General features: G+C 35.2%; 1 protein-coding gene across 1 annotated transcript; it reads right to left on the bottom strand.

Moving 5' to 3' along the window:
- Positions 1-4,064: 4,064 nt before the first annotated feature.
- Positions 4,065-9,877, bottom strand: LOC100254771 (coronatine-insensitive protein 1). Its single transcript, XM_002276109.5, has 3 exons — positions 8,565-9,877; positions 5,671-6,142; positions 4,065-5,256 (listed from the first exon to the last, which is right to left on the bottom strand). Exons 1-3 carry the CDS (start codon positions 9,068-9,070, stop codon positions 4,438-4,440), a joined length of 1,797 nt encoding a protein of 598 aa, XP_002276145.2. The 5' UTR covers positions 9,071-9,877; the 3' UTR covers positions 4,065-4,437.
- Positions 9,878-13,910: the final 4,033 nt, after the last annotated feature.

Consider the following 13,910-nt stretch of genomic DNA (forward strand, 5'->3'; position numbering starts at 1 on the left):
AATCCAAACAAAGAAGGAAAACAAGAGAGATCTTTACTAATTTATTCTACATGCCAGTGACTTTATCACCAGAGTCCTCTGCACTGATGATACCTACATTATCACAATGTCTGCCCACCGTGAGAACTCCTGGCATTTTTATCTAGAGGAAGCAATGATTTCTACCCATCTTTCCCATTCTCTAGAGAAACCTGGGACTACTCAAGTACATCACAATCAAGCTTCCTCTCACCAACAGAAAAATGGAAATAGAAGAGACCATTCCCATAGAAATCACAACTCATAGCACAAAGGGAAATTTCCAAGTTAATAATTAGGAAAATGGTATTATTCTATATTCAAATCCACGTTTAAAACAGAGCTATTTCCAGTCATGCTAGCAGGCCCCTTGACTGTTAATTACCACCCTCTATCTTTGCAGTGAATTTTATCTTTCTGTTTGCTACAATTTTTTGCATTTATAGTGTTGAAGTATGACTTTTAGCACTTGAAGTGTTATTAAATAGTATCTACGCATTATTAGCAGTAGTAAGTAACTCAATAATGGCTCTTAATATGGCAATCCAATTTAGGAGCAGCCATCATTTTTTCTGGTAATACAGCTGTTTATAAAGTGAGCACTCAGAAGTTTATTATTGAGCAAAAGTTGTAATGTAATGTGCACTAAGAAAACACAAGTGGAGCTAAGAGGACAGTTGTCTGCCATGTAAGAGATGACTGCTAAAACAGTAGCAAGCTATAGAGACAAGCATAGAGTGAAGTTTGACCAATCATCACAGTGAAAATACATCATGGTTTCATTTATCATCATTAGGGTTGTCATTCAAAGATCATCATGCTTGCATTTACTTTTGAGACTACTGAGTATTTTTTGGTTCTTAAGAAATTGGCCACTATCAGAATTAATAAATAATATTAACAAACTTCAAATGTTATTTATTGTAATTCTTTGAGCTTACCTTGCATACAATTGCTCCAGCAAGGATCTACCAACAGAAAAGGCTCCTAAAAACACTTGGCAATGGATTTGACTTATAGAATCCATTCCATAGCATCATCAATTCTACATGGGAATGTCACCTGCTCCCACTGGGAGATACTACTGAAGTATACAAGTAACTCCCCGTACGTAAAAAAACATGAATCAACTGTGATTCATATTAGCCACATTACATACAGCTAGAAAGATCAAATATTCAGGATTTATTTATGTCCAATAGGCTCAATCACCTGTTGCATTGGATAGATACAACTAATAGACTAGAGGGACCACTAATTTTTCACTTATTTGTTTAAACTGTGGTGGTCCTGATTGATGTGAACCACACAGGTAGTGGAGTAGTCTCCATGAAAAATTTGGAGTACTAATTGCAACTCCCAATGGGTGCTATAGCATTCCTGCATTTGTTCAAGCAGCAACAACTATATTAATAATCTGCTCTGTAACATCCTTAAGATATATATCATAATGCTTTCAGAAATCTTTCCCAGGAATGTTCTCACTACAAACTTGTACATTCCCGCAAAAATTTTGGGTCATGCTATAATGTTGCTTCTGTAAGTAAACCAAGCAGACCAAGGAGTTAGACTCATGTGCGTGCACATGTAGTGTTCAAAAATTAGATGAGAAATCCAATACATAGGAGAATATCTCCCTCAAATGAGAGGGTGCTCCTTAAGGAGGAATCGGATTTTACTTAATTTAAAGTGCATATATTGATCATGAAAGGAGCAGACATCTGAAAGAAAAAGACAAGCAGAGCATAGGCTTCTTTACAGAGCCACAAGGGTAGCCCTTGGGATGAGCTTCATGCCATCACCCCAGTGACCCAGAAACAACTGAGAACAAATTAAAAATTAGTGTCCCCACCAAAGCTTTCATAGCATCCACCTAAAGTTTATTTGAACGTGACAAAAAGATATCTTATATAAATGAAATTCTATAGTTTCTCCTGAAGGGAAATTTCCTTTTGGGGGGAAGTTGTTTTCCAGGAGACAGCAAATTCCCTCATTGCCTTTTTAAGAATTACTTGAAGACTTATAGCAAACATTACTATCAGACAGAAACATACATCATCCAACAGTAATGGAACATATATTTTAGTTATTTATTTATCTTGTTTTTCCATCAAAAGAAAGAGAGATGAGGAAGTTTGCCCAAGGAGAACTGCCATAAGATCATGGTCATGAGTCCAACTTCTAAATAAGATAAGAAGATTCAATTCTTCTACTTTTTTTTTTTTCTTTTTTTTTTGAAATTTTTTATTAGCAAACGAGGCAAATATGATAATAAAGAAAGCACCAGAAAAAGGTTCCCAAGAGGATTCAATTCTGAGAGAAGGATTTTGTAAAGATCTTTGTTGAGTAGTAGCTCTGAACAAAATAATCTGTTCTAATGTGTCAAAATATAAAATGGTATTTCCTAGTTTTTTTTTTTTTTTTCTTAATTAAAAATTTGTTTAGGACATTGGAATTTTTTATAGCGGCCTTCTTTCTTGCACAGTCCTGCAAATGATATCTACAAAGGAGGATATAGTGTATAAACAGAAGGAAAGGAATTGTAGGCTTTGAGAAATAAATAATGATAGTCAATTCTAAAATACTAGATAAAATATGTTTGCACCAAGGTTAGTATATATTAGAAGGCATAATGTGGTTCAAATCCATCCAGCAGATGGGGCTGGAGGGCTGGAATCCATGGTAAAGTAGTCCTCAGAAAAATCCCTACTAAATTTACCAGCCAACTGAAGACAGGTAATATTTTAGTCTAAAGCACTTGCTGCTGTAACAGGGCCATAAGTATGAGGTATACCTGTAGCTCTAATCCGAATGCTTCGCTCTGATCCTTTTGACCAATTCTCCATCCCTAGAGCACATCAAAGAGTACATGATTAAATTAATAACTAAACAAACATAAACCGGACTGGGACAGTCTCCATTGTCCTAATCCATGGACTCTTCTATTTGGATTATTCCATTGAGTAGCATCTCTTCCTTTTTCCTAACATTAGAAGATGACAACTTGTAGAGATAAATAAGGTGAACACCCAAACAACAATAAACACTGAACTGACCATGTACAGCAATCTTTGTGTGGAAAATTGGACACCCAGTTATGACTGGTGCTGCTTTCTCGGAGATCTACCATAGTGGTCCACTCCTATGAAAACTGCAGCCGTACTCACTTCCAGGGGTAATATAAACACCTAAAATAACAAGCAAATGAAGTTATAAACAAGACTCTAGAATAGAGGGTATACAATATACAGGCAGCATGTTAATAAGTGGCCACAGCAGGAGAGAAAGAGCACCAACAATGAACTGGCAATTGCTTTTTTCAACAGTAATCATCTGGGCATCTTTCTCCTGCTATGCATGAGAAGTCTCTAATTTTAGACTCCACCGGCTTGTTGGGGTCTCCTTAGATGCACTTACAAGGATTATCCTCTTCACTTGCATGTGAATAAAATTAAGGTTCTTCATGCTTTAAAAGCAAAGTTCTGATCGAAAATCACCACTAAAAGCATCAACCTATCATTAGGGGCGAGACATATCTTATACTTGTAAAGAAGAATAGTTTTAAAGTGGGATGCTTCTTGTCCTCCTCTGCATTGTCAATTGTCCCCAAGCAAATATTCAATGATCCTCTCATCTTTCATCCACCACAGATATGGCTTCTTTTTTCTTTTTACCATTCTAATCCATGATTTAAACTAGAATCAGGGGTGTCTCCTTTTCTCATTATTGTAATCCATTATTTTAACTAAAATCCAGATATATGAAATCTTGCCTACATACAAAAGAAAAGGAAGAAAGAAAACCCACATCAACCAATCAGAATTACTGAGAACCATTGGAACTGAGTTTTGCTGTGACATTAGCTTCTTTTTGTAAGAGCACAACTGAAGCGTCTGTGGAGAAAAAAATGAGACATATTCCAGTATATCTTCCAATGTTTTAAAGTTCTCTACAATGTATTCTCAGTTGCTGGTATGGTAGCTCCATTCTTGAGTCAGACAAAAGTCTGCTAAAATGTATTTTACACAATCATAGCAAGCACAAGATCAAGCAAATAAAAATCACTTCCATTTTTATTCACAAACTTGACACCCCCACATTCTTCTCATTGTCAACAATATTTGCAAAAAGATTTACTTGCCGTAGAATTAATACAATCCAAAAGTGGGTTGAAAATTGAACTCATTGCCCATGGGAGTTAACACAGAGATGCACCAAGAGTGCAAGTGCTTGCAGACTACAAAAGAAATCACAAACTTATTACAGGACAGCAGTCTAGAAATAGGATATGGAATGAAATTTGCAGATGAAAACCGTCTTCCAGGGAAAAAGAGAGAAAGATACACCAACTTATTAACAAGACACCTAACAGGGCAACATGACAGGGAAAAGATAACTTCTGGAAAAGGATATACAGTTCTACAACGTAAGAAAAGATGCAGGGTCCAAGGGAGTAACAGTACTTGGAAAATCTGTTCTTGGTCCAGCAAGTGAGTAGTATGCAAGTATATGTGCTGGATGCTCGATGGACACAGGTTCCCTATCCGGAGCATTAATAGTAACTCCTCTTGAAGGAATTAACTCGATATTCCAGAATGGGCGAGCCATGACTAATAGATCACGGCCTGTTTCAGATGCTCTATACCCTTGCACCCACAAATACCTCAGTGACGTCAGTTGCATTGCTGCAACAGCCAGTGCACGCTCACTGAAGCAACAGCCCCTCATCTCTAGTTTTTGCAGGCTAGGGCAACCTCTAGAGAACTCCAAAAGCCCTGCATCTGATTCTCCAACATAACCAAGAAGCATCCATCTAACATTTGGGCTGTACTGTCCAATATAATTGAGACCCACATCAGTCAAACCACCTGAACGGAGGTACAGAGCGAATCTTCTAAGCTTTTGGCAACCCCTCAGTAGAGCTCGAACTCCATTGTCCAATGGCAAATCTGTTATCCTTTCTTCCCGTTCGAGCAAGACGAGGCGAAAATCACATAGCTTTTTTGAGTGAGCACCAATACATTCTAGAGCAGCATTTGTGATATCGGACACATAAATGGCCACATATTCTATCTCCAGGCATCCCCGAGCCAAAGCCATTAATCCTCTCTGTGAAACTACACCTTCTTCATCCTCCATTTCCTGCTCATCAGCACCTCTCTCAATCCTAAGCCTCCTTAATTTTTTACAACTCTGAGCAAGAACTTCTAATCCTCTGTCTCCAATCACGTTCCTGGCCTGTTAATAAGAATATCAAAATTTTAAAAAGCAAATCTCTTAGTTTTGTTCCCAGTGCAAAGATGAGCATTTTATACACAAGCTATGCAGTGTACTACTGTATGTCTAAATAATCCCTGCATTTTCTAAATTTTTTCTTCAAGTCTAAATTTGCCAAGATGAAACTTTGTTTATTCAAAATAAGCTATCATACCCTTGGACTACACTTTGAATGGTATAAAACACCAATTAGGCAAAGGTAGAGTTGAAAGAAATTAAGAGAAATGATATTGTATTCTATCAAGACATTTTATGAACAAAGTGAAACCTAATACACACAAATTTAGCCCCTTGAGGTGAAAAGGGGAAAAAGAAAAAGAAAAAGAAAAAAACCACAACATAATAAAAAAGCAAGAAATGGTATTGAGATTCTACCTCAAGAAATTCCAAGTTGGGGCACTTTTGAATTAACAGACAATGGTCCTCTGTGTCAAGCAAGCAATAGAGTAGATCCAACTTTTTAAGTAGGGATGCAAAAGGGAATACTATGGGCATTTCATTCTTCCCCATGTAGTTTAGACCCAGACGGCATAATTTTGGGGGGAACGATACCGCGGAGTATTTATCTGATTGTTCACTAAAAGAACCCCCAGCAAACTCTTCTAGTGCAGTTGCAGCACGGAAGAAACCAACTAGGTCCAAGATTTCAAAATCACTAATTTTCATAGAGGTTAAAGATCGACAATTTCTAGCAATGAGTTCTAGGTCTTCAAATTGGACTGTTGCAAGCTCCGTCATGTAAAAATTCAAAGTTTCAAGAACTGTATTGTTCATTGCCAGCTCATGGAGCCATTCCCCATCTTTATCCACAATTTGGCTCTCTTCCAAAAACAAGGTTCTTAAATTCCTGAGAAAGAATAAACAGGATTAAAAATACAGATAGTAAGAAGCATAATAAAAAAGAAAGAAAGCATGCTTAGAATAAGTGAACTGAAAAAAAAAAAAAAAAAAACAACTGTCCATCACAGAAAAGGAAAAAGAAAAAGTAACACATATTTGTCCGACATTAAGATGTTTGCATGGGGTGATAATGATATTCACAATGAATCCATGTAGTAAGAAGATATTCAATGTTAAGTTACCAACTAATGTAGCATGGTTTGATCATGTGCTACCCTATATATGGAACTGAGGAACACATTAACAATGACCTAAATGAACAGAGTCACAGACCAACATACATTAACCTAACCTAGATTGCATGGTGGCTGGGGACAAAATCACATGAGTCAAAATCAGTACATACAACTCGATTCAACAAATCTAATTGTAATCAATTAATGTACATGAGTCCTCAATAGCCCCTCCAATCTATCTAGGGATCTTTTCTGTTAAATTTTAGGTTAGCATGTTTCCTTCACAACAAGAAGGAACATCTTTTTTGTCCTTTCCCTTGCCACAAAATTATAGAAACAAAATATTAGCAGTGTCTCACATACTATTTCATGAATACAAGAGAAGATTTTGAAGGGTATAATGTTTTCAGAAGTACTTTGAATTCTGCTTAGATTGTTAGTTTTGCCTCACAATCTTGTCTAGAGCAACAAATTCATGACCTGCTGCAGCCTCTAGACAAGATGATCACCCAATAACTAATGACAAAGACAGTGCTGTTAAAAAGTTGTTGCCATGTTTGGCCTATGGTTTGATAATAATTTTCCAGCAGCCTAAAACATCTCCCTGCAGTTCCAACTTATAACTAGCCCTTTTGTTATCATGTGATATGATCATGCTAACCATCAAATGCAGCATGAAATATCCTATGTTCCTATCGTGGTGAGAACAGCCCAATAACTGCCACTGGGGGGTGCATGAGTCTAAAATGATTATGAACTCTTCAATCTCTTCTTTTACTGTTCAAACATAAATTACAGCTCTATTTTGCTGAAATTTTAATCTCTTCTACACAGTATCATCTCCCTATGACACTGTTGTATGCTTTTTATAACAGCCATGTAAGTTCTTCACTTCTGTATCTTTAAATCAGTCATGTTATAAAAAAATCTAAGAAAAAATACATAAATCTTTACATCATCCAGTAAAGAAAACAGTTTTCATGACTAATCTCTACTTAGTGGAGCTTCAAACATATTCCTTATTCTTACAAAGAGGCATCAGTTTTTTCCTGCCAATATTCCACCAATTTCTTCATCTTGAAAATGCCAGTTAATATCTTAGTCAACTAAAATGATTCACAATCTCCTCATTGCAATCTAAAATCCCTTAAGCTTCATCTTAAATCAATGATTCATTAGTTCCATATACCATTTTTTTTATAGGTATTCTTTAGCTCCATTTACCTCAATTCTAAAAAGAAACAAGAAACAAAAAATAGAATAATAATCCCCCATACACAGCCAAACCCCAATTAATATGCCGTTTAATCATAAAGCTGTTGAGTTTCTTCCTTATCAGATATGCTATAGTTTCAAATAACTCTATTCTAAAAGGATACAAGAAAAAGAAAAAGAAAACAAAAATGATCACTAATTGCAAATGTTCCAGAGCACTTTCAATCATATACCCCCTATGCAGTTTTCTTTTAGACAAATGTCATCTTCTGCAGGGTTTTAATACATTATTTGCTATATCCAGAGATTTCAGAAAAATAATGATGGTCATTAGCATCACCCCATAGTTTCTTTACAAAAACATGGATGTGAAATCAGTGTCTGATATTCTTAAGAAATACTTGATACAATCATCTTACAATCTCACAACAACCCATACAACAAAGAAGCACCCAGATAGGAGTTTATGAAGTTAGTAAAAAGATCTTCAATTGTTAACTAAAACAAAAATTAAAAACAGAGCTTAGACCAATTTCTTGCATGTGAATAAAGGGAGTGGTTCAATGACAATTCCAAGCATTCCACAGAAAACATCTGCTCCATGGAAAGGGAACATGATTTTATCCATGATGTCTAAAAACATACAACAGGATTAGTGACGTAGAATTGCAGATATCAAAACATTATCAGGTTGTATTATTCTCCTCACTAAGAGAGTTCAGACCTTAAAGAGGGCATAATTTTCTTTCATATTCAAATTAACTACATTCTTCTCTGTGCACTTCTTTAAAATCCATAAAACAGTGTGCCACAATAAGAAAAACCCACAACGAACCAACATATAAAAACCAAAGGCAGACGTGACAAAAACTGAATTCAATATTTCTAAAGAATCCAACATTTCTAACCTAACATTCAATCAAACAATATAATTTGATCAACAAAGAATAATCGAATCCAATATGAAGCCAAAACTACCTGCAAGACCGACCCACATGTAGAAGCCCATCTGTGGAAAACCCAGAGCACTTATCGAGTTTAAGCACCAGGAGCACACGTCCCCGAGCTTGAGCAAGAAGTTGTAAATCGGAATCCTTCACAATCATGCGCCGAAAGTGAAGCGACTTCAAACAATCAAAATAATCTGAGATCTCCTTAACCCATGGAGTCACATACCCTCCCCAATCCTCCATTATCAGATTAAACATGGCCGCCCTAGGTTTACCCTTCAATTTTAGGGATTCAAGATGCGGAAACCTCCCCCTTAATCGACCAGGAGTGGTCGTGTAGCACAAAGCAATTGTAATATGTTTCCTCGTCAACGCATCCAGCTCGTACCATCTACGGCACACTAGAGAGACCGCATCACGGTCCTTCGGGTCGTGAATATATGGCATCACACAATTCAGAACCTCATCAGACATTCCCCGATCCGCCATATCAAGCATTTCACGACTCACCTTTCTCTCGTTTCCATCCTCCATATCCAAAAACAAGAACCTCCCAACAAATCGACGAATTGACACTTTCGGGCTCAACAACAGAACAAATTTAAAATTTTGACTACATAAAACTCTTTGTTTCTTGTATCAAAAAGTTAGTTCGGATTCCAAACCGAACTCAAGAGCAGCGATTAATCAAGTCAACAAGTACAAACACCGATCCTCTCTAGATCAGCTAAAAACCTTCAATCTCAAAGTGAAAAGAACTCGAAAATGAACTTTGAAAAGGAAAAAAACAACCAGAAAAAACAAAGATTCGAATCTGCTAATCGAAAAACAACGTCCAAAACGGATCTGAAACTCAACGCTTCACATCATAGCTCCCAATCAAATTTCAATAAAACCGAAAGTTTTCTCAAAGTTTTCTCAAAAGCCGCAAGAAGAAAACTATTTTCAATAAACTCTCCGAAATTAACGCGTTTGGAACACGAAACTCAACCGAATCGGATCGGAGGTTACCGAAACCTTTGTCCGACGCTCCCGTGAGCGCCGTCACCGAGAACTACTCTCGGAAGCTGCAACAAGCTCATGGATCGACCAATCACACATCGAGGGAACATAGACTCCACGTAGTCGCGAAGCAGAGAGCCTCTGGAGCATCTGAGCCAGGCGTAGAAGAATCGACAGGCGCGGATCATATATGGAACCGACGGCTATGATGGTCGGGAACGGATATCGGACGGCGACAGTTGCGACAGCTTCTAGGGAAATGGATCAGAGGCTAGGGTCACTATGCGGCTCAGACTAAACAAAACGCAAAATAAATATAAAGCGCAAAAATAAAATAAAATAAAAATAAAAATAAAGGGAGAAACGACAAAAATATGCTGCTCCAGCCAATCACGCTGCGCCCACGTCATCATCGGTTTTAAGGCCAGTCAATGGTTAACGCTAATTACTCTCCTTTCGAGGTTTTACTTACGTGGCGCTCCCTCATCAACCCTGTCAGAGAGATTCTGCTGTTTCTCGTTACATATTTTTGTTTCCCTAATTTTTATTTTCGTCCAAAACATAAACTCATCTAATTCTCACGAGATTTTCAAATTAATATACAACTAACGGTTTTTCTATTTCTACGAATTCCGGATACCATAATAAAAATAAAAATAAAAATAAATTCCCTCCTCTCTTTTTCCCAAGTTTTATTTTTATTTTTTTATAATTTATTTCACCTTTTAATCCATAAAAATTGGATATAATACCAAATCAAAATCATAAATTATAAAATATTGATTCATAATAAATTTAAATTTAAAATATTAATTATTTTCATATTCATTTTATTAAATTAATAACATTACACAATATAAAATTAAGTACATAAAAATAAACATTACTATTTAATTTACAATTACTAAGAATCTTAAACTAGGGATAGTAAGGGAGGGTCAATATTTTTTATTTTAAAAATTTTTAATTATATAAAAATAAATGTATTTCATAAATAAATAAGTTTCATAAGTATTTATATCTTAACTTTTTAAGATGAATTTTTTTTTTTATGTGTAAAAGGGAAAAAATAGAAAAATAAATTAAATTATTTTTAATTTTATTTTATATATAATGGGAAACACAAGATAATAATACCCAAACTTAATTTAGATAGGACAAGAAAAAAAAGTCTTATTCATTTTATAAAATAAGTATTCATTCCAAACTTGTCTTTAACGGGATAAGTACCTAAACATCTAAAAAAAATTCATCACTATGTTACAGTTTCAAATATTTGATATTACAAAATTTAGAATAAATATATAAATATCATAATTAATGTTTGAGAGTTTTGTAAAAAAAATACTCATAAATATTAATGAGATTTATCAATTAGCAATGGCAAAAAATCACCAAATATAAATATTTTAATTTATTTATGCTTGTCATATTTTTACAATAATTCAATGAATCATATCAAAATAAAAAAAGTTTTCCTAAGAAGACTTTTAGACGAGAAAATTTCGCCCTTTCTCCTATTTGCCTTTTGTTTTTTTCACCTACTTTTCACGACCTTCTTAGTAATTGATAATCAAAAGAAATGAGAAGTCAAAAAAATTGAAAAGGAAGAAGGAAATATATCTCTTAAAATTTTATTCAGTCGCCTCTGAAATCTTTAGCGTTCAAGGAAACCGATGATTCCTGGTGATACCAGGGAAGAAGTCGACGCTGACGTGGCAAAAAAAAAAAAGAGGTGGGAAATCGACAGCTGTAGCGCAGTAAAGCATTTGGACGGTTAAAAGTTGTGCACATTACTGTGCACCATGGCATATGGCGTGGGTCACGTACTCACATTTCTATATTCATATTTTGGGGTTGTGGCAGCAATTGGTTCACCCGTCGGTCACCCACACATCTCACCCGCTCTTCTCGTGGTTATAATTACGCCAACTCGTATAAATTGTTTTACCATATCAGCCATCAATTCATGACTTCATGACTCACGACAAGCGAAACCCTTCCTTTCCGTGACCAGCTTTTATTCATTTATTTTTTAAAAAAATTATTTAATTATGTCAAAATCAAAACCCCAATCCGTAACGACGCTCTCCTTTGTAACGGACTAATGCGACTCTATTTTTGGTAAATAAATGAAAGTAACCATTTTTTTAAAATGAATTCATTTTATGGTTGGCAATTATATGTTTTTAGTAATCATGTATAGGGATGGTAATCGATGGTTAGAAACGGTTATTCCCTATTCCAATTTCATTTCATTTATATTAAATAATAAAAAAATTAAATCGAAGGAGGTTTATATTTAATTTTATTTTTAAAAAATAATATTAAAATAAATATATCTTATAAATAATTAAGATATTATAATCCATTTCAAATCTATTCTCAAGATTTTTAAAAAATTTTAAATTTACCCTTAATTTATTTAAATTTTAAATATGTTTCGTTAGGAAACGTTATGGTATGGAAAAAACTCTACTATTACCATGGCAATAGCATTATCGATAAAAGAAAAAACCAATTCTACCCTCCTACAAATGACATGGCTGCATACGTATGATATTTGGGAGTTGTAGCCGCAATTGCTTTACCGGGATAAGTATGCCAAATTCGTCGATTCGTAAAACATCAATTTGTTTTATAGTCTCAGACATCAATTCATGACTAAGGAGGAGCGGAGCCCTCCGATTACCTAACAGACTTTTATTTTTAATTTATTTAATTATGTCAAATCAAAACCTCAGGGTAACCAACTCCTATGAAGCACTCTATTTTTTTTGGCAAATAAATCAAAGTAACTATTTTTAAAATGATTTCATTTTACGGTTGGCATTTGGCAACTATATGTATTTTTTTTCATGAATCATATCATATCATTGTCCATATGAAATGCCAATTCTACCATACCAGAAATGACGTGATTGCATCAGTTTAGGGTTAAAATAGTCTTTTACGTCACAATAATATACCAAACAAGAATGGTGTTAGAAAACGGCAGAAAAATTTGACGTTACCTTCTTTCCACGAAAAGCTGCATTGACTCCAGGGTCTCAAAAAAATCTTTTTATTTATTTATTTTTGGCCCTCTCTCGAGGCTGACCTTTCCGCAAAGCATGAGTGGGAGCAACCAGAGTTGCCACGTGGCCATTAAAAATATTATGGGGTGGGGGGTTCAAAGGCTGGTGTCACCCTATCATTATTCCTGAGTGGAGCATAGAGGCACCTGAAAGTGAACATCAACCTAATTACCCATAAATCATTCACTGCTTCCTGGGCCACTCGTCTCCACCCACGTGTCCCCCACCACAACCGGGGATATTCCTTCCTCGAGATCTGCGGGTGGGGTGCGGAGATATTGGAATCCGACGGTGGAGGGGAAGAGGCCACAGTAGTTAGCATGGGAGCATATCCAGGTGCGGAAGAAAAGGAGTGAAATTTTTTGTTTTATGGATGGTAAAGTTATCTGAAAGTGATGGGAGGCACAAGGTGGGATGATAACGTGACGGGGGCCATCTTTTGGACTGAATGATTGAGATAGGGTCCCTTCCCACTCTCACTTGGCCACTTCAACGTCTAGACCATAGAGTTCTAATTCTCCAACTCTGTCCCTATCCCTATGAAAACAAAAACTAAACCATAAAAATTTTAAAATTTCAACCTCATAAATATTTCTACATCTTATACTGTCCTAAATAACTTAGGAACCAAAATTAGGGATGGTTGAGATACTAATCCATTTATTCATTTTAATTTTTTTTAAATTATTAAATTAAAATAAAAATATTTTATAAAAAATTAAAATAAATTAAATTAATTTTATATATGATCAATGTTTGAATCCACCCAAGTTAAAAAAAGGAAAAAACTCAAACCCATCATAGTTTATTTATTTAAATTTCAAATTCGTCATGTCTAGGGTGAGACAAGTACTCAAAAAAATCTACTTTTGTCAACCCTAATCGAAATGAATTGATCCAATCTCATATTAAGACTTTTGTGTTGTGGAAATTAAAATGTTTGTCATATTCATAACTTTATCCTGATCAAAAGTAGAAAATTTGTAAATAAAACAACCAATTGAAGCTTTTGCACATCTTAAAAGGTAACCCGAATTATTTTATTTTATATATTTTTGTACACATGAGATGATGAAAGCGAGGTCAAAACAAAAATGGAAAGTGAAATATGAAATTGGGAGAATAAAAGTGAGGAGTGGGGGAATAGATAGAAATAGTAGTGGATCCCAAGTTCCCCAACTCCCTGTGTGGTAGAATAATTGAAAATGAGAATATAATTCTTGTCTCTCAGTCATACCCTTAAAACGCCAAGTGCCATTGGCTTTTCAAAATCACATCTCCCTTTAGACATTACT

This window comes from Vitis vinifera, chromosome 13 (assembly GCF_030704535.1).
Source record: "Vitis vinifera cultivar Pinot Noir 40024 chromosome 13, ASM3070453v1".
In the NCBI taxonomy this organism is placed as follows: Eukaryota; Viridiplantae; Streptophyta; class Magnoliopsida; order Vitales; family Vitaceae; genus Vitis; species Vitis vinifera.